This window comes from Branchiostoma lanceolatum, chromosome 5 (genome assembly GCF_035083965.1).
Source record: "Branchiostoma lanceolatum isolate klBraLanc5 chromosome 5, klBraLanc5.hap2, whole genome shotgun sequence".
Classification (NCBI taxonomy): Eukaryota; Metazoa; Chordata; class Leptocardii; order Amphioxiformes; family Branchiostomatidae; genus Branchiostoma; species Branchiostoma lanceolatum.
The window spans coordinates 20,130,059-20,150,251 of record NC_089726.1 but is presented as its reverse complement, the minus strand read 5'-3'; the positions used below and the strand labels follow the sequence as shown (position 1 = coordinate 20,150,251).

The 20,193-nt window shown below is 41.2% G+C and overlaps 1 protein-coding gene across 1 annotated transcript; it reads right to left on the bottom strand.

The window, feature by feature from the left end:
• Positions 1 to 1,012: 1,012 nt before the first annotated feature.
• LOC136435655 (G-patch domain and KOW motifs-containing protein-like) lies at positions 1,013 to 15,124 on the bottom strand. The gene is made up of 11 exons (XM_066429304.1): positions 14,936 to 15,124; positions 13,236 to 13,456; positions 11,954 to 12,099; positions 10,693 to 10,799; positions 8,000 to 8,192; positions 7,117 to 7,249; positions 6,082 to 6,337; positions 5,723 to 5,894; positions 5,223 to 5,292; positions 3,420 to 3,505; positions 1,013 to 1,899 (listed from the first exon to the last, which is right to left on the bottom strand). The coding sequence occupies exons 1-11, from the start codon at positions 15,082 to 15,084 to the stop codon at positions 1,768 to 1,770; spliced, it is 1,665 nt and encodes a 554-aa protein (XP_066285401.1). The 5' UTR covers positions 15,085 to 15,124; the 3' UTR covers positions 1,013 to 1,767.
• Positions 15,125 to 20,193: the final 5,069 nt, after the last annotated feature.

Here is a 20,193-nt window from a genome sequence, read left to right as displayed (position 1 = left end):
CTGTGAATGAATATATCTTATCTCTCTCTATATATATATACATACGTTACGCAAAATGGTGGGACATTTTTTTCTATTGTTGCTGCTGTGTCAATCGTTTACTTTAGAAAAAGTGCAAACAAAGGTTTTGTGAAAGACTCAAGTGGCATTTAGCTTATCAAAATTCAAATAGTTCAAACATTCTGGTAGAAAAGCTGGAGCTAGTTTATCAGTTGTTAAATGCTAACGCTGGGAAAACAGATATCAAAATCTGACAAAAAATCAACCTTAAAGGCAACCCAAGCAATATTAGGGCCCGAAAATCAGATTTGGAAAGTCAACCTATTTAGTCATGATCATTTCTATACATGATTAATTCAAACAACACTATCACAATGTATAGTCCATGATGCAAAAAATGACGTTGTTGTGATGTGAGAACTCACTGAAAATCGTGGCCGGGGTTTTTGTAGGCTCGCGAAACTATGGGGATCTTCGTACGGCACGATTTTGAAATTCTCATAGTATGAAGTTACTACGCAAATGCTAAACAATGTAAGTAAATGTCACTACCATAAAATTTCAGCATTTTTCTATTTCCATTTTTGGGCCCTAATGTTGCGTTGGTTGCCTTTAATATCCTTAATGCACAGAGGTACTGACTAAAAGAAAATGCATGAAACTAAATTGTCTTTCTCTATGCCATTCAAGGGTTGTATACCAAAGGAGTTAGTGAGTTAAAACCCCTCAAATTCTAGTGTATAGGGCGGTGTAGATCTTCGTGTCTATAGCCACACAGTTTATAATATACTCAAAATTAGCCCAACTTGAATCATGTAAAACCTAAGATAGTAATTTTGTTGTAGTGAATAGTTTTATTCCAAACTTGTCTTGTTCTATGTTTACTGTTGGTGCCATCCTTTGTACCTGCTACAATAGTCGAGCAATAAAGTTCTTCTGTGCAAGCACTACAGCATGGGGTTAGCTACCATACTATTATTTCTCAAGAGAAAAAGAAGAAATACACTTGCAGTTCTGGACAAATACTTCACAGTTTATTTCTGAGAATATGGAGAAGTGCAAAAAATATAAACTTGTACAAAGTAAAAAAAAAGTCTTATGGATATCAGCACAAATTATACTACAAGCTGTTGTTTTTATCACAAAAATGTTTCTACAACATCAGTACCAAGTTATAACCAGAACAACACACAAAAAATAGTTTAGATCTTTTACTCACAACAAAACAAGGGCCACTCATAGATCATGCAAATACAGCTGACATAACTAATTTTTTGGGGAAAAAATTCACAAAATATTCACAACAAGTCTGTGAGCTCCAATAGGACATTTTCGACAGAGATGCAGCCATTGTTTTCTTGATCACTGCACGATTTTCAGAGCTCAGTCAATGTTCGCACGTCCTGTCCAATGGAAAGGTAGAGTTTCCAGCAAAAACTTGACTTTGGCAATTCGTAGATTCAGTGATCTTTTAGTGACCAACATACTTTAATTCACTTTATCTTCACCGTAGCAAAATTTCACAATGTAAGGAAAATTTATATTTTCACTGAACTTTAACTTCACGTTGGCGCCAAGTGATTTACAGAACGGAAGTGTGAAGGAACCATAAATAATAACAACAGTTTTTTTTACGGTGATGATAAGTTCACAGTACAGAGGTGACCGTGAAAACAGTGAACATAAAGTTACAGTAAAAAAAAAAAGAATTACAGTATTCGAGTGAAGGATGTTGACAGTGCAATGCCGGCTTGATTGATTGACAGCTCAATAAGTCTCCACGTCACCAAGATATTGACAGATGTCGTCGTAGCTGACTTTCACAGTTTTTTCTCTGTCTGGCAGGAACTGTACAGTAGCTATGCAGTTCTTCTTGTCCTTCCCTATAACTTCTGCTTTCTGCAGACAAAGAAAAAAATAAACTATCAGGCTCGCTCCTGAAGCTTCGCCAAAAACTGTTACTATAAATTATGAAATTTTCATGGTTAGGGATGCATACCTAAACCCACCTTCAGATTCAGGTCCGGATTCAAATCCAGAGGTTTAGGTTCACGTCCGGACCTAATAAGTCCAAACCTGAACCCATGGCATATTTGACTAATGTTTTAAGGGTATAACGCGAGCAACTTAGCTAAATTAAGTTGAAGACTCTTTAACAAAGACTATTATCAAAGACAAGCATAACTGCAGATTGAAATAAACTAAAACTTGTCTGGTTTATTCACTGGTAAGTTCTGACACAACAGTGCAAGTGATCCCAGTAAGTAAATTGTAAGGTAGTGTGGTCTTTACACCCATTCACTTGATTTATGGTGCAGTTTAGGGATGTGTACTTAAATTCATATTCAGGTTCAGGTCTGGATTCGAATCACTGAGTTTAGTTTTTTTTGGACCTGAACCTGAACCTAAACGTTTTTATGAGTCCGGATTCGGTTCAGCGTTTAGGTATGCATCCGTATTCATGGTGGTTATTATGTTTGTGGTTTTCGATACACCACATCACACATTCTGAAAATGTGCTGTCTGGTATTGCGCTACTACAAATGCATTAACCATGAACTTAAAACACTGAAAATGTTGCCCTACCCTCCTACTGCAAGATTAAGTCCCCACAAACTTAAATCATTTTACAGTAACTTCACATGTACCATACTACAGTTTTCTTTCATAATTTGTACAAAGAATAACACAAGTTCAAAAATTTTAAGCAAAACATTATGACACATTGTGCCTTAACTGTATACAAAACAACAAAAACTTTAAGCCATTCAATTTTACATTAAAAACAATATGATTTCAGACCATAATATAGACAGGATAATCATGCTAATGCACCAATACCACCATAGCCAATCTAATCCTCTGCAATACAAACCACTAAATGGAATCACCCCACAGGCATGGCCAAAAAAAAGTTTTCCCTTTAGTTTAACTTTATGGGATGTTTCATTTCAAGATCTCAGAAAGGGGTGGCCAGGAACCCACATTATTTCAGATACATCGTCTTTTGTATCAAAATACCTCCAAATCATTTCAAACCAAACTTGAAACTTCCTCTGAATGCTACTCCCGCTAATAGTTTTTAGAGTGAAATGGGCAAAGAAAGGATACTGTCTAAGGAGCTAGAATGATAGATGGTGATTAATAAGAAGAATGAAGACCTTTATTGTACATGTTTGCCCCACCGGGCTAAGCACAGGTCACATGTTAACAAATATATACATATTCACGAGTATTACTGAATATAAACATCTAGCATACTCTTAGACTAGTATTTTCGACTTCCTCTCACTTATGATCATCACAGTGAGGTAGCATTGATGCCAAATTACCCAGGGATCTGGACTGATATGGCATCAATTCCCAAAATGCTGGGTCAGTCTGGCATCAATGCAGTCAAAGCAGTTGGTTATGCTTACCTGTCCTTTGTACTTTCCCCCCACCACCATGATGTACCCTGGTTCAGTCTTAGGGATGACAGTTTCCAACATGGACTGTTTTACACCTGTAGATAATAAGGTAAGGTTAGGCAGTCATCCTGAATTGAGGTGAAGCATAATGCTTTTTCAAGTAGCTAGTGGTAGTGAAATGCGGCTTCGCTACGCTACGGCTCGCGTTTTTGGCCTAGCACCCCTACTCTTATCGATAAGTGTGTTGGGTTCTTCTACGTGCAGAGGTTTCATGCTTGAGGCTTATGCCCGAAGCTCCCTACTATACGGGGCCGCTGGCATTATGTCACCACCCGAAATGACGAATGCGATCACTTACAACATGTCTTTGACCCCAGGATCAAACTCGGGCCCCAGGATCCACGGAATTATAGACAATAACTTAAGTCAAAACTGGTCTAGCCAGACTTGACTAAACTTTCAAGGACACCAAGTTTTTAAGCCCATTGGCTTTAACTTCTTCCTTGATGCATTGTTGAGTTTTATGCAACCTTTGGAACAGGATGCTTTTTTTTTACTATGGAGGAATTTCATAGTTCACAGGGACACCAACATATATGCAGACGTGCCTACACTTCACTGAATCGTAGCTCCAAGTTCATTGTTTTCGGACATCTAGAGACCTTCAGAACCTATCAAATGTGTATTCTCACAGAAGAGAATACCAGAAAAATACATAAAAACTTGCCAAAGGAGAAAAAGCTTGAGCTACAATCCATTGAAATTCAAATGAAAGAAACCAACAAGGCAGTCAGCACCTGCCTGCTTCATTGATATGGAAAATGAGTAACAGCGGTCTATATATACTTAATACAGAAATATATAGACTGGTTTATTTTGTCATCATCATTTGACAGACAAGCCTCATGGCAGCCATTACGAGGCTGAATTGCGAGGCAAAATAAAACATAGTTCATTGTAGTTTACACAGCTTTCAGGCATCGATTAAAACTTTTTAGACAATCAATATCAGTTAAAACATTTACTTAGACCATTTAAAATATTTCACAATCACTCTCTTAGGGATTGCCTCGGGACAAACAATGCTAGGAAAATGTGGTAACAATGTTCTCTAGAGTTCATTTAAAAGTCTGATGATGGCCGGAATGGCGCTCCTGGTGTAACAGTTTGTGCCAGAGGGTTGTCCATAGCGGCTCGCGTTCCGAAGGTTTCTGCCATGTTGCTGACCACGGGTGGGCGGAAGCCAAGAGCCAAAACGTGGGGACTGTTCTAGTTTAGCAGCAAAGTTGGTGCATAACTGTTGTCTTCTAGTTGACAGTCTTGGAAGGTTAAGCTGGTTCAGGGTAGCAGTGTATGAGTTGTAAGTCCGTCCTAGTATAATCCTGCAGGCCCGTTTCTGAACACGTTCTAGGGCGTCGGACTGTTTCTGTGTGAGCGCTGCACTCCAGCAGGGGGTGGCATACTCTAGTATGGGTTTGACGTATCCACAGTGAAATGTTTGCGGTGGTTTTATGTTCGCGGTTTTTGCGGCGACCGTTTTACCAATACTGTAGCAGTATGTGACTATGGCGCTGCCGCAAACTTAAAACCACCGCGAACACTTCATTTTCGCCTTAGCACGAGATAAAAAAACATGCAAACTTAAATGCATTTACAGTATACGATTTTGATGATACCGGTAACTAAAAATGTACACGTATGTTGTAATGGACTTTTCACTACCGATGTATCAACTTATAGACTAATTGATTACTTGTATGCAGTTATAAATATGTATTTATCTATAGATATACAGTAGAGAAAAGTATTCACCGTCTATAACTCTCCCATCCTCCGTGACACAGGTACAAGTTTCTGCATCTGTTACATCATCTATGGCTACCTGTAGTAAAAAAAATTCTCTATCAGTACATTCCATTGTTTTATTTGATTTGCCAAAATACACTAAAAAGCTATGTCTATCATATTATGAATAGAAGTTTTCTATCTGTACATGCACATGCACTGCTACAAAAATAGAACAAAAAAATTAAACATATTCTAAGAGACTCAAAAACAAAATTTTGTGGGTTTTTGCAGCAACCTCTCCAATGCAAAATGGTGACAACTCGAATATGTGTTTCCAGTGTATTATTACGGTAACTGTGTAACAGAAATGTTTCAACTGTTTCAACTTAAATCAATGAAAAAAATGCCCCCCCACTACAAAAATAAAGGAACTTTCAATATGTCAAGAATGAAAACGAGGCAAATATGCAAATTTCTAGATCTCTGAATTTCTGACTACATGTTGATACATGTATATTTCCTACCTTTGCGTTGTAATATTTGCCATTCTTGTAGTGTTTGTCAACAACACGGACTCGGAGCTGCGGTCGCATCCAACAGGCCTGCAGTACCGGTCTACTCTGACAGGGGGAGCTCCTGTGTTCCTTACTTGAGTCAAAGTTGTCCTCTTTTCTCTTGCCCTTGGACTTGCTTTCTCTGCAAGAGGCATAAATGGTTTGGTGAAAGAGAATAGATTTTAATCATACAATAAAATTTTCATATTGATATTCCAAAATGCAGGCAATGCATGTCTCAAAAAGATTATTTAAAAAAAAAAAATTTTTTTTCAAAAAAATGAATTTTTCATAAAAATTATTTTTCATGAAATTCTCAAAAACATTACCTATAGTGATCGTCATCATGCTTTCGTTTTCTCTCCGATTTGTCCCGATCCTCCTTTTCTCTGTCTCTTCTTCTGTCTTCCTTGTCTCTGTCTTTCCTTCTTTCTTCTTTTCTGTCGTCTTTTCTTCTCTCACTCTCCTGGTCCTCTCTCCTTCTGTCCTTCTCTCTGTGGTGTCGTTCGTCGTCTTCTCTGTCCCTGTGTCTCTCCTTCTTTCTCTCTTTTTCTCTTGACGATTTTCCGTTAACTTCTTTCTCTTCTATTTCGATATAAGAATGAAGAAATGGTTAAGACTTGAAAATGAATCCCCAAAACCTATGATTTAAACAATGATGATCTGAAGAGATATACACAGCTTACAAATATAAGAGTATCCCTTAAAAACCTTTCTTTGAGTAAAACTTCATCAGATACAGTAAATCTTTAAATGTTTCTGGTGGGTTTATTTTTACAGTTTTCAATGACATCTACACTGCGAAATCCTGCAAATGTATGTTTTCAATGTAATAATGCTTGCGAACGATTGGTTGATGTAATAATAATACTATTAGTACTGTACCACAAAATTGCCGCCGTGAATTGAAAACACGGTAAAATTAAGTCCCATAGAAATAAATGAAGTTACAATTAGTCTATCTTTAAACAAAGCATCTTTGACATTTCAAATTCAGACCAGTCTAAAAACAAGAAAAAACTAACAATACAAATGATACCATTTAAATGTATAGACACTAGGGGTGGATACCAGTTCAGCCGGACCGGTTTGGACCGGAAAAACATGCAAGAACCGGGTGAAAAAAAACAAAAGTTGTGAATCGTTTTTTTGGACCCGGAAGTCGGAAAAGAGTAGGTAGAATATTTAGACATCTCCTCAGAACTCTGGCCACAGAAGGGGAAAAATAGCCTTGAATCAAGCTAGATAAGCCTAAAATAACCGGACCTGAACCTAAACCTCTGGACTTGAACCTGGACTCGAACCTGATCGAGCTGAACCAGTATCCACCCCTTATCGACACAATACAACACATAGTGACTCACTGATTTTGTGGCTATTTTTCCTGTATTCCTCCTTGCTGACCGCTTGCAGGGCGTTCTCGCTGATGTCCAGTGTTTGACCGCCAAGGGCCAGAGACACCACAGCTCTAGCCGTCTCCGCATTCAGACTTTCCACCTATCAAAGGAGCAACATTATTGTTATCAAAGTTGTCATATGACAATTACATGTTTTTATGTTCCAAATTTTTTAAAGTCCGAATTAGACAAGACAATATCTGGAGAACGCAAACTCTTGCTGCGGTGACCTGGTTTTACCTACATTTCTATTCCCACTTTTTCCATCTGCAGTTTTAAAAAGGGGGTGCTTCGGGGATTTCCACATTTGTGTGTGGGTGTGTTTCTGTGTCTGTTTGCATATACTATCAGTGAACATGTCTATGTGTTTGTACCTGTGTACATATGCATAGGTGTGAGCACGTATGTGTGCATCTATGAGAGTACATTGTGTGTATGTATGTATGTTGCTGTCCCTGTGTGGCCCGGCCAGTATCAGTACATCTGTGCCTGGTACATTTGTGTATACATGTGTGTATCACGTATGTATGTGTGTACATGTGTGTACGTATGTGTATACATGTGTGTATGTGTGTTCCTTACCTTGCCGTACATGTCCCTATGTGGGCCGGACAGTATCAGTACATGTGTGTACATGTGTGTATGTATGTGTCTATGTATGTGTGTACATGTGTGTACATAATGTGTGTACATGTGTGTACATGTATGTGTGTTCCTTACCTTGCCGTACATGTCCCTGTGTGGGCCGGCCAGTATCAGTACATGAGCGCTTGGTATATGTGTGTGTACATACATGTTTGTGTACATGCGTGTGTACATGCGTGTACATGTGTGCATGTGTGTTCATTACCTTGCCATACATGTCCCTGTGTGGCCCGGCCAGTATCAGTACATGAGCGCCCGGCACCAGCCCCTTGGTGTCCTCCTCCTTCCGTACCTCGCCGGGTTTCAGCGGTTTCTTGTTCTTGTCGTCCGCGGGCCGCACGATGGCGCCGAGACCCAGACCCTTGGGTCGGACCTGGAGCTGCAGGGGGTCCACGTGTCTACGAGAAGACGACAATTTCATTACAAACTACAGATTTAAAGAATGTACAGCTCTTGGTGGCACACAGAGCTTGAAATACAATAAAGCAACTTGCAATTTGCAAGGGACTTTCAAGATTTGCAAGTAAAAATTATATGAAATTGCAATTTTGTAAGTTGAAAATACCGTTGGATCGTGTAAGCACATACCCAGTTGCGCAGTTGCGCCACGGAAAATAGTGACAAAGTGACTGTTGCTAGCTGACTACTAAACAATGAAGGCTACATATTAAGTAAAGCTGTCTTTAGATGTTTAGTCTTCTAATAATGCTATAAAAGTTGCTAAATCAGGCTGAGTATGTACATTTTGTATGTACAGCAAAAGCAGTAACATGTACATACCAACTATTTAATGTTAGTGTAGCATTTTATCAACTTATGTTTTGCATCATGTTTCTTACTGGCCACATGTGGTCTCCTGTGCATTTAGCCCTTCTGGGCAGGAATATGCAATAAAGACTATTATTATTATTATCATTATTATAATACTGTAAGGTAATTTTTCAAATTGAAAGTAAAATTTTTGCCGAATGGCAACTTTGCAAGTAACCAAAAAAAAGTATTTCGAGCTGCTACAGTACCACACACATTATCTTGCTGTCAAAGTTCTGTTGTAATTTCGCTGGATGTAAAGGAAAATCATCTGGACCTCGAAAAGGTTTGATATGGGTGTTCCGCATCGTGTGATAATTTTTCGTATCACACGGGGTTCAAAGTTGTATCGCACAGGCTTTCATTGAATATTTAGAATGTATTTCGAGAGCACCGGTTGCACCACTGTCGAAAATTTGAATACCGGAGTCGGAGGTTGGAATCGATGTTGTTACAGGGCTCCAGACTAACTTTTAGGCCTAGGAGCACTGTGCTCCTAACTCAAAAAAGTTAGGAGCACCAGCAAAAATCTAGGAGCACCACTACAAAAAGTTGGAAGAACAAGCAAAAGTCTTGGCTATACCAAGTAATACTCCTATTAATCAATGTTAACAACAGGGAATAAAGTATTTGAATAGATCATAAAAGATAAAAGCCTACATTGATGGTGCAGAACAATTGGCAATTCAATTCATTCAACGCCTACCTAGTACCTACATACTGATACTAGTACGAGGGATTTTTAGAAAAAATTGGCATAGGTTCCCCGGCTGGCCCCTATCCGGGGGCCACGGTGCCTCAAGTTCAACAAGTTGAAAAATACACAATGGTATTTTTTACTTGGAACAAGGCAAGTAATGATTCACATAACCTTGAATGATAAATAAATAGATAACTCTAAAACTTATCTATTGGGTTCATGACCAAAGCAAATAAAGTCACATTCCATAATTTGAAACTTCACTGCTGGCATCAAGTTCAACATTTTTACAGGTGTTTCTTTTCTTTTCACCGTCACCCTCTGTCTACAAATAATCCAAAATACTTTAATAGCCTTAAAATTCTTGCTCAATAGTATCAAAAATGATCTGTTTGTGTCGGCCCAGTCAAATATCCTCGGTTCCTTCGAAACGCGCAGTTCAAATTTCGCGCGTCGGGACCGCGCCGCGCCGCCATCCAATGACAGGCTGACCGCATGGAGAAAGCTTTGTGATTCGCCGCTGTGCATTTTAGACCGCAGCAGAATAAAAGTAGCACCATAATGACGGGCAGATAATGAGCTTTGAAATGATACCGGTCACAGAAGAAAAATTTGATATTTTGGGGAATAAAACTTCACTTGAATTGATTCATCGATTTTTTATCGTGAAAATTATCGCTTGAACAGGTGTAAATATGACCGCAGGAAACAGGCGTTTCATTCTGCTGCGGTCTATTTTTCATAAACATCATGGCCGCCATTGAAAACAGCGAGCGTCCGGCGAGCGCTCACTTTCATCGGCAAAGTTTTGGCGTTTGAAACATTTTACAAATCAAACAAATACACCACAAAGGAGAGAAACCTATATCCTTTATTTCTATGGGTAACTTTGCCACTAGGAACGGATAGTTTTTGTACCGCGGGTGTGGGAACATGATAGAAAATTCACCGACGATATTCGCGGTAGCGTTGAAATACCTATATTTTCGGCTTACCGCTTAGTTCTGCAGGCATTATCCTGGCGCAGGTCTTAATTTTTGATTGTCGCACCGTGCGACCGTGATTTTAAATCTAGTCGCATTCTCAAAAAACTGGTCGCATACATGTTGTATGCGAGTCGCACTCAAGAGCGCTGTGTTACGACTTTTTTTGGTTCGAGGACACAAAACTCTTTCAACTTCAGGCGCATTGCACATTGAAATGTGTTGGGGTTTTTTCGGGTGGGTATGAGACATAAATAAAATATCGCCCTCTGTCCCGGCCCTCCCGCGGGTCGCATCACCCTCCGGCCTTTGGCCATCGGGCGATACGACCCGTTGCCGGGCCGATACCTTGGGGAATACGGAATACCCCGTGTTGTATTCTACATTTATTATAATTGTACTCACTGTTTAAATGTTCTCCCTATGCCCTCCCCTGGTTTCCAGCCCATCCCTCGTAACGCAGCCATACCAAAGGCCTCTACAGGCATGGCCTCATAGTCATCCAGACTGGCCTGTAGGAGTATAATAATGGTTTATTGGTCCGAAATAACCCGTGCAATGGCAGCCAGTGCTGAATTGCTGCAGGGTTTACAATCACATAATACAGAACAGATACATATTTGCTCCACACTTGCACTTTTTGGAACTGTCGCAAGGGTCTGGGTGGCTGCCATTCGGCACCAGCAGGTGACCTCAATACGACCTTCCCCAACCGAAGTCAAATACGCATTCACACCTGGATGGAGTGAGGAAAGTCGTGTAAAGTGCCTTTCCCAAGGGCACAACATCTGGGTATATCGGGGTTTTGAAACCGGGACCTCTCGGTTCTGGGCGTAACACCTTACCGATTGTGGCACACGATGGCACATAGTAAAAGATATCTTGTATGTTTGTTTTGCATAAGACACCAGTTTTGTACTATAGGAAGTAGCCTCTACCAGGCCCCATGGATGGCTGGAAAAATAGTAGAAATTGGCCGTATAGAGTGAATAGTATGCTAAGGGAGTCGGCTATGGAGAGAGGGTCCAATATGCCATCCACGGGTCCTGGTCCAGAAGTCGCAAACTTAACTGTAACTTCTATAGCAGACTACATGTAACTTCTCTGGCATGTTATCCATCTATTTGTCCAATTTCTAAGATTTTTCCAGGGACCTTTGGAGCCTGGTAGAGGCTATATATAGGAAGGACAACTTACAAGCTGTGTAAGAGCAAACTGTTAGCAGGGCTCTAAATTCATTTTGGGGGATGCAGTGGGGTACCTAACTAAAAGATTAAGGTGCACGGATAAATGTTGCATATGATTAAGTAGAATGTCAGCAAAATGTAATTTTACAATTTATAACCTAACATGTACTTCCTCTCTTTAAAGCTTGAATCTGAAATTCTATGGCTAACTTGAAAGTCTTAAATAATTATTACAACAAAGTTTTTACAGTTTTTCTGACAATCAAAATTTAAGTAAACTACGCTCTTACAACTGATAACATACCTTTGTATCTACCATAAAAAAACGGAATTGTTCTCAATGAAAACAAATATGAAACATTCCCACAAATATAATCTATGCAAATTTTGAGCTGTACTATGTCTAACCTTTTTAGCATGATGACCAATCAAAACCAAGCATCCTGATTGAAGGTTAAACATTAAGAAAGGGGACTGACCTCGTCAGGTCTGATTGACACGTCCAGTTTGCCGTCAGTTTCAAACCCCTCGGGAGCCTTGTTGAGTGACATCAGGGGCACCGTGAAGTCATCATACTTGCGGTCGTTGCCCCTGTCTTCCCAGTTACCCATGGATCTGGCGGCCTCTAATATATCAACAAGAAATATTGAATGTTTTCAAATTTATCTGTTTCTGTTTAGCCGGTATAACTGCCATTCTGTGTAAAACATCAGGTTCAAAAAGTGTCACAGCTATGTCCAGTGCTAGTGCTGCATACCTAAAGGCTAAACCCCAGACCTGATCCGGACTGGACCAAACGTTTAGGTTCAAGTTTTAAAAAAACTAAACGTCTGGAAGCAAGTCCGGACTTGAAAAAAAATCGCCTATACTCTCCTTTTTGTTTTAAACCATCTTAAACCTTCCTTAGATCGTGAAATTTGTACTGGAAAAATATGAAACATTGCTGTTTTTGTGTTTATAACTTTTGTGTTTACTACTGACTGTATATAATTTCGCATATATACATGTAGGTTTCAAAATTCAACACTAAAATATATGCCAATACGCAATTTTACATGTAACAGGAAAAAATATATTTTTAGCACACATATTCCTTGGGTTCAGACTTATAAGTCTGGACCTGAACCTGAACCTCTGGATCTAAATCTGGACCTGAACCTGGGTTTATTACATGTAGGTATGCAGCACTAGTCATTGCTGTGTCAACCGCCATGATGGTGTCCCTATTTGCATATCAAGCATTTTCAGACATGAAAAGACCTTTTTACTGTTAGCTATAGATAAGCAATATGAAATGTTTACAGCTCAAAGAAGAGAGTACAATTTTAAAATTGCTGATGAAACTCGAAAATTCTGTGTCTGCTCCTTGGTCTGCTTGAGCTGAGTTCCATTGAGATCCAAAGAGGGACATCAACACAGCAGTCAGAACCTGTTGCTTAAATATTTAGTATGGAAAGTAAAAACGCTCTATGGATAAAATTCTGACCCACAAAAACATGTACATTGTTCATGCACAATAATTTCATCATATTTAGCATCAGTATGTTTCATTCAAGACCAAATGATTTACAAAGGAAAACCTTCCTATCCACAACTTCAATTCAGAATAGTGCAATATCTGTATCTGTATAGCCGTAACACACCAGCTTCGCAGGCACGCGGCGCGGCAGCAGCTGGTTATATCAGACTGAACGGCAACCGTTCCTTAAAGTTATTTAGTGAAGATGTACTAGTAATATAATGTCAAGTGGGGTCACCGACCTTCCATGACCTCTCGTGCTGCCCTGCTGACCTCATCGTCCTTCCCCTCCACTTCAGTGGACCGGTCCGTCTTGGCCAGCTTCTGCTTCAGTTTTTCTGCCAGGCTGGATTTTTTCACCCCCTCCCCATCCTGCCCCTCTCCGTCAGTAGATGGTACGTTCCACTGGTTCTGCCTTATAAGGGGGATGATGAGCTCTCCAGGCTCATCTTTGGGTTTCAAACTGAAAATGTGAGATTCAAAAGTTTCTGAAACATATTCACAATTTGGATTTGGATTTTATTGGAATTGCAACAGTGCAATACACTTGGGACACAGGCAGCTATTGCTGGTGTCGCGACCCACACACATAATGTACCCGTTTTTACACTTGGTTGGAGTGGGGAAAGTCGTGTGAAGCGCCATTTTCCCAAGGGCACAAGATCGTTGGCGTCGGGATTTGAACCCGGGACCCTTGGGTTCTGGGCCGAAAACCCTGCCATTACACCACGCGACCCCTCACATGTATGGTTGATGAAGGTTAGACATCCAGGTAATAACTTAAATAAGACACACCAAAAAACAGTTACTCGAGAACTGGATAAAATTTTCAAACAGCCAGAGTTTTGGTAGAAAACCTGGTTCTCCATTTCTTTCCTTTAGTCACTGACGTAAGACAGCAGATGCTGTTTGAAACATCTGACAGTTTTAAAATCTTATTTAGTTGCTTGAGTACTAAAAACTAAAAATGTTAAGCAGTCATCCTCATTTGAGGTGAAGCATAATGCTTTTTGGAGTAGGTAGTGGTAGTGCAATGCGGCTTTGCCGCGGCTCGCGTTTTTGGCCAAGCACACCGGGTCACCCCTACTCGTCTCGATAAGTGTGTTGGGTTATTTTACGTGCAGAGGTTTGACGCTTGAGGCTAATGCCTGAAGCTCCCTCATACACAGGGCCGCCGGCTTTACGTCACCATCCAAAATGACGAATGCAATCCCTTACAACATGTACGAGCTGGAGTCGAACCCTAGGATCGAACTCGGGCCCAAGGATCCACAGAATTTGATCCAGATGGCGAAGCAGCGGGGTTGCGTTACTGTTTGCACCACTGGGACATGGTTGATTGTAATCTGTTACTAATCGGGTATATAATGTGCGCAAACTGCGCATTGTGCCATCATTTTGCGTAACGGTGTAAGTGTTTGGCCCAAAACTAAAAGGTCCTAAGTTTGATCCCCTGACATGCCCCAATGTTGTGCCATTGAGGAATATTTAGGTTCCTCAGATAGGCCGTTAATGCGCATGTTTGAGGAGAGTCGGACCTCGAGCACGTTAAAGATCCCACCACACTTATTGAAAAGAGTAAGGGTCCTTCCCAGTGTGAGTGTATCAGACCGTAACAGTACTAGTATACAGGCTACAGAATCTTCCCTACTACAAGTAAGTTGAAGCAAGGACATTATATAATGTCCTTGGTTGAGGGTATACGTACTAGTAGTAGCCTCAAAAGAAAGAAGAGGTTGTCTTTTGCTGCAAATTTATAATAATTTTGTAATTTACAGATTATACTCGAGTGGGCTGATGTTTTCTCTTAAGTTTAACCATGTATGGAAATTATTTGTTTTTCTATCATATAGTCTTTGGAGGAATTCGCAGGTGGTACGCCGGTTGCCCCCTCCCCCATGTCTCACAAACGAACGTACTTTTAACGTCTTTCTATTCTCACCTTTTCACCGCTTTCCCTTCCAGAGACAACACATAGTCAGTCTCTTCCTTTAGATTTGACTTTCCGTCGTCTAGAGCGGATTTCTGCTTCACTTTGGTCCCAATCTTCTTGGAGAAACCGAACGACACAGCTTTCTTTTCGTCCGCCATGTTGCTGACCTTCCCGACGTTTGCGGTACGTTTGCTTCCGGTTCGTGGTGGGTGCAAATCATATATTTATCGCTAGATGGCGTTGATATGCGGTCAATTTTCAGGGCAGACGGCAGGCAAATGTGTGTGGCCCAAGGGCTATAGAAATGGAGATGGGCGCCACCCCTATGCGTCTTTTCAAGACGCCCCGGTCACTTTAACTTTTTTAACGGCAGGCTGTTACACTATACGGTCGATTATAGTCCGGTTTTATAAAACCATTGAACCCCCTTATTTACAGGTTTGTGTAGCAAAACCTTTGTTGGATCCGTTGGCATGTGAGGTGGCCGCCATCTTGATTTTGTGACGTCACAGGGTCATCATAACATTTTATTGGGAGGGGCGTTTTTTGGGGGTCGCTAGTGTTCTCTCTATTTTTAACAAATCGGCACACAACTATCACACATTCAACTCAAATAAAAAGAAAAATTCAATACCAATTCATATTAATAAAAAGACCCCGTAATCGCTAACATAACATAGCGAACCTGAAGTATATGTAGCACAAATACTGAACTCTAGTTTCCTTGTAAATTTTGCCCAAACCTTGAAACTTTTGGGGCTAGACAGAACAGGTAGGGTCTAATCTCTCACATTTTGGTCAAAATCTGTAACGTTACGGTTCACAAACTTTTCTTGCCGCCTCGTAACGTCATGATTATTACACAACGATGATTATGATGATGATTGTGCAGTTCAGCAATTTATCTGGCGTAATGGCATCTGTGAGTAGAGTAAATTTACCTGTGAGTTGCTGAGTCCTGCTGACTCTTAGCGGGTGTGCACTGGAGAAAACTGGGGGGTTTAGCTTTTCTCGGAGTTTGAGGTGGTCGATTAAGGGTTAATGACCCGCCCCAAGGTGTATATGGTGTCATAACGCCTGGTCATTTGCTATAACAACCGAATGAGTCCATCGAGAGAGTGAAGCGAACGAGGTGGATTTATGAGGTAACAATGTAAAACGGCAAAAACTAAATAAATAACCCAGTTTGACATCTTGCTTTTGATACATTATAACCATACAGTTAAGATTAGTGTCATAACAGTAAATGTAATGGTCTATGACTCTGTTGTAATAAACCTTTTGTCAAGTTCCATAATTTGTTACAGCTTTATTAGATAGATATAGATACATATTTGTTACCTTCGCTAGGAATTAAGGCCATGTTTTCGGTTACGTTATATGTTTGCGGTTGAACTAAGAGGTGTTTACCTCCTTCTGTAGAGGTAGACGACTCCATTCAGAAAATTAGTCTACCTCTTGTAAAAAAAAAAATATCTTTCTGACTGCGTCAGAGTGCTCTAGTCTTTCCATATAAGGTTCAAGTCAACAGCACTCCTTCAGACTAATCGTGATATGTTGTTTTATTCATTCATCTCTATAAAGAGCTCCAGGCTGCTGAACCCTTGTTTGTCAGTACAGTTTGGGTTCAAAATGTACGAGCAAGCACAATCTGTCCGCCGTGTCATGGGGCTCCGTAAAAGTCAGGCACGCGGGACGCCATCTCTACCAACTGCTGTCCATCAGAGTGGTCAGCACGGGACTGTCTGCCATGGCAACGGCGCTCCTGACAAGCGGAAAGAACGGCTGGAGATGTCTTCAAACACGTACGAAGAAGCCGAGGCTGTGACTCTCTCACCGCCATTTCGAGAGGCTCGTCTGCAGCGAGCCGAGCTACCGGGAGAATCACACCTGGAGGGGGCTGATGCCAGGAACATCGGGGGGCATGTCTATCTACCATACGCAGAGGACTCGTCTACAGGTTTGTCCATCCGTCATTTCGTTCGCTCGTTAAGGCTCTTGTAGTGCCGCAACTTTCCTTGCTGTTTCAGTAGCAAAGTATATTTGTGCAGGGAGGGGTTCCCCTAGCCTGGTCCCAGTCTGTAGGGGTCGGCTTATAAAGGTGTTTCACCGGGCCCAGCCTTCATGCTTTTGATTGAGCCGTTTCTGTCAGCCTTTCACTTTTTAGCTGACATATAGAATTTCGTAGCCTTTCTACTTTAGCTGACACAGACAGTCTCACCGGCGAAGTAATTTAATCCAAGGCCGTAAAACCACACCCCGAGCGGGCTAAGCTATCTGGGCGGGCGGGGATCCTCCCAGCGCCGTCGAGATATCGGAAAGCCCCTGATTGTATGGTTTCCAGGCTAGGCTTCCCCTTTAACGCGCCAGATTTTAAACTATTCGTACACGGAACCTCTATTTTATTGTACAAGTAGCTGATGCTAGCCCGGCCTATTGCTTTCTTCTTAAAAGAGTACTGTTTGAGGTTTTTGAAAGATTATTTAACCCTCAAATACCCGAACTTGTTTTGAGACTAAAATGACCAAACTGGGTCAAAAGTAACCCCAAAATGTTTTGTTCAGTAAAACCTCCCTTTCCACTTTTTTCGCTGATCATTATTATCCGTAAAATTTCTTCATCACGGTAAGGGGAATGTTTTGCCACGTTTAAGTATCATTTATTCCAGTTCATTATCATAATTTAAGCCATAAGATCAGAAGCGCCACGCTTAGACCTAACCCTATTCAGACCGGGAGGGGATTTTTAAGGCCCACGCCAAATTTCATACAAAGATTTCATATTGATAAAGTATGTTCATCGTTTTTCGCAACGGGTTTTTGACAGGCATATATTACAAAATCTGCTAATTTAGGTACAAACAATGATATTCCAAGGCTTTGCTGGTACATCATATATATTTTTTACATCGTTATCATCTAATGTAATCCAATGTAACTTTCATGATTTGATATTCATAATATATGTTAATTTGATGACGTCATCGTCAAAATCCGAGATGGCCTGTGCACGTAGGTAGGCAGGATATAATCACAATATGACGTCATAATGACATCGTTTGACGTCATAATCACACAAAAGTTGTTATGGCAATGTTTATTCACATGTGCGTCATCCTCTGAAAATTTGGTCATAGTTTAGGAGTTACAGAGGGCAGGTCTCAAAAGCATGTTTTGAAAACAGCACATTTTGCTGGGGTCAAAATTGACCCTAGTCGGACACAGACTTTCCTCTATATTGTCGACAGTATTGAGCCAATCTCTCTACAAAATTAGGAGAGGTTAAAGACATCCAGAGCATTTTATGAGGCTTGAAACCTGAATTAAAAAAACTCCAATTTCTAGTCATTTCTATAAGTTTCAATAACACAATACCATTACATATCGACATTAAAGGAGTAAAGATACGATGTCGTTGTGTGGTGAGAACTGATAGAATATCCAAGCCCTAATAGACTAAAGCCTAGGTTACACACAGCCGAACATGGCCTCCCGACTCTCCCCCGACCATGGTTGGAGTGATTCGGGAGTGATTCGGGAGCTAGCTCGGTTGGCGTTCGGCCGAGTCGGCTGGCGTTCGGCTGAGTCGGCTAGTGTTCGGCTGCGCCAGCTCTGGCTCTGGACGGAGGGTCTGAAATGGGTCGGCTGGTGTTCGGCTGGTGTTCGGCGCGGTCGGCTAGTGCTCGGCTGGTATTCGGGATTGAGTCAGTAGTAAAATTAGAACCTTAACCACGCCAGAAACACTACTGACTTACTCCCAACTAGTTTCCAACCTACCCATAACTCACCCCAAGGCCGTAGACAAAACTCTGCTAACTAATTCTCAACCAAGTGACTACTATCGGAACGTGGGCGAATCACCCCCGACCTTCACACGACCAAAAACAAAGAAGAACACTAAAAGCAGTATTAAAGCTAGCCATGATCCGAATTCGATCTGTCGCTGATGTTAACAACATAATAGAATGGATTATTTTGATTAAAACCGAAAATGACCCCTCTTTTGAAAGTCGCTGAATATGTCCATTTAAATTCGTGAGAGGGCCTGCAATCAGTCGGGGTTTAGTCAGGAGAGATTCGGCAGTCTGCAGCTGGAGGTCGGGATGGTTGGGAGTAAGCTAGAAAGCATTCGGGGCCCATTCGGGAGTAATTCGTGTACTGGTTAGGAGATGATCGGCGCATCTTCGGCGCATGTTCGGCACCAAAGATAGGCGTGGCCCAAAAACTGGTCAGAATGCTCCCGAACTACCGCCGACCTGAGTCGGCTAGCGTTCGGGAGCCATGTTCGGCTATGTGTAACCTAGGCTTGATCCTGCCTGTCCATCACAATTAGCGGTTCGACCAATGAGAGAGTGACTGCATGTCCGTCAAATATTTGCATTTTTATGTTTTAAGCTTGCATTTCCACGTTTTGACGGAGGTGGGCGGGGCTATGATATCTTCAGTATTCACAGTGGGCGCGTGAAACTGAAAGATTACCATGTACATTATTTTTGTGTCGTTTTTGCGCACTTTTGAAAAGAGATCCAAACACAAATGAGGTAAATAGTGGCATTAATTGTCAATTTCATAAAGATTACACCACCAATTTCATAAAGATTACACCAACTAGAATATTTCCAATTTTCAAGTCTAATTAAATACTCTGGGTGCACGTGTCTTTGAGCTTACTTCAACATATCGCAGGTTCCGATGCAGGAGCTCAGACAACTGCGAAGCAGGGGGAAGAGCAAGACGACCTGAACCCGAACCTGACGTACGCCCCAAAAGTTCCACCACAACAAACATGTAGGGAGACATGTCTACATCTTTGAATGATTCCACCCTCCTAAAAGCAGGACCCCTATCGCTCGATTCGTTTGCTCGCTCGCGTAGGGGCCCTGCTCCTTAGCCCCGGTAGACACGTTTCTGGCGCCGTCGCCACCAAAAACAGCTTCAGCCAATCAGAGCAGAGGGTTTGCTAAACCTTTTTTTCTAGCAAAAGCGCAAAGCACGCTAGGAGGCTATCAACTAATTGCCAAATTGTGCCAAATAAGAATAGCTCATTAATTTTTCATAAGCAACTGTCAGTAACGTCACCAGAACCGTGTCTATCGGGGCTAAAGAGCAGGGCCCCTACGCGAGCGAGCCAACGAATCGAGCGATGGGGGTCCTGCTTTTAGGAGGGTGAATGATTCTAGCATCGTGAAGAAGTTTCCTAGTAAATTCTGCCATGATGCATTCCTGACATCTGTCTGTGAAAGTTGTAAGCTCAAAGTAAAAGCATTC

What these genes read in the sequence shown, in the direction of transcription:
- LOC136435655 (XM_066429304.1), bottom strand. Translation starts at nt 15,084, where the DNA reads ATGGCGGACGAAAAGAAAGCTGTGTCGTTCGGTTTCTCCAAGAAGATT. An exon ending in ACAGGGACATGTATGGCAAG is followed by an intron (nt 7,250 to 7,999) that starts GTAATGAACACA and finishes CTCCTTTGATAG; the next exon opens with GTGGAAAGTCTGAATGCGGA. An exon ending in GAAAAATAGCCACAAAATCA is followed by an intron (nt 6,338 to 7,116) that starts GTGAGTCACTAT and finishes ATATCGAAATAG; the next exon opens with AAGAGAAAGAAGTTAACGGA.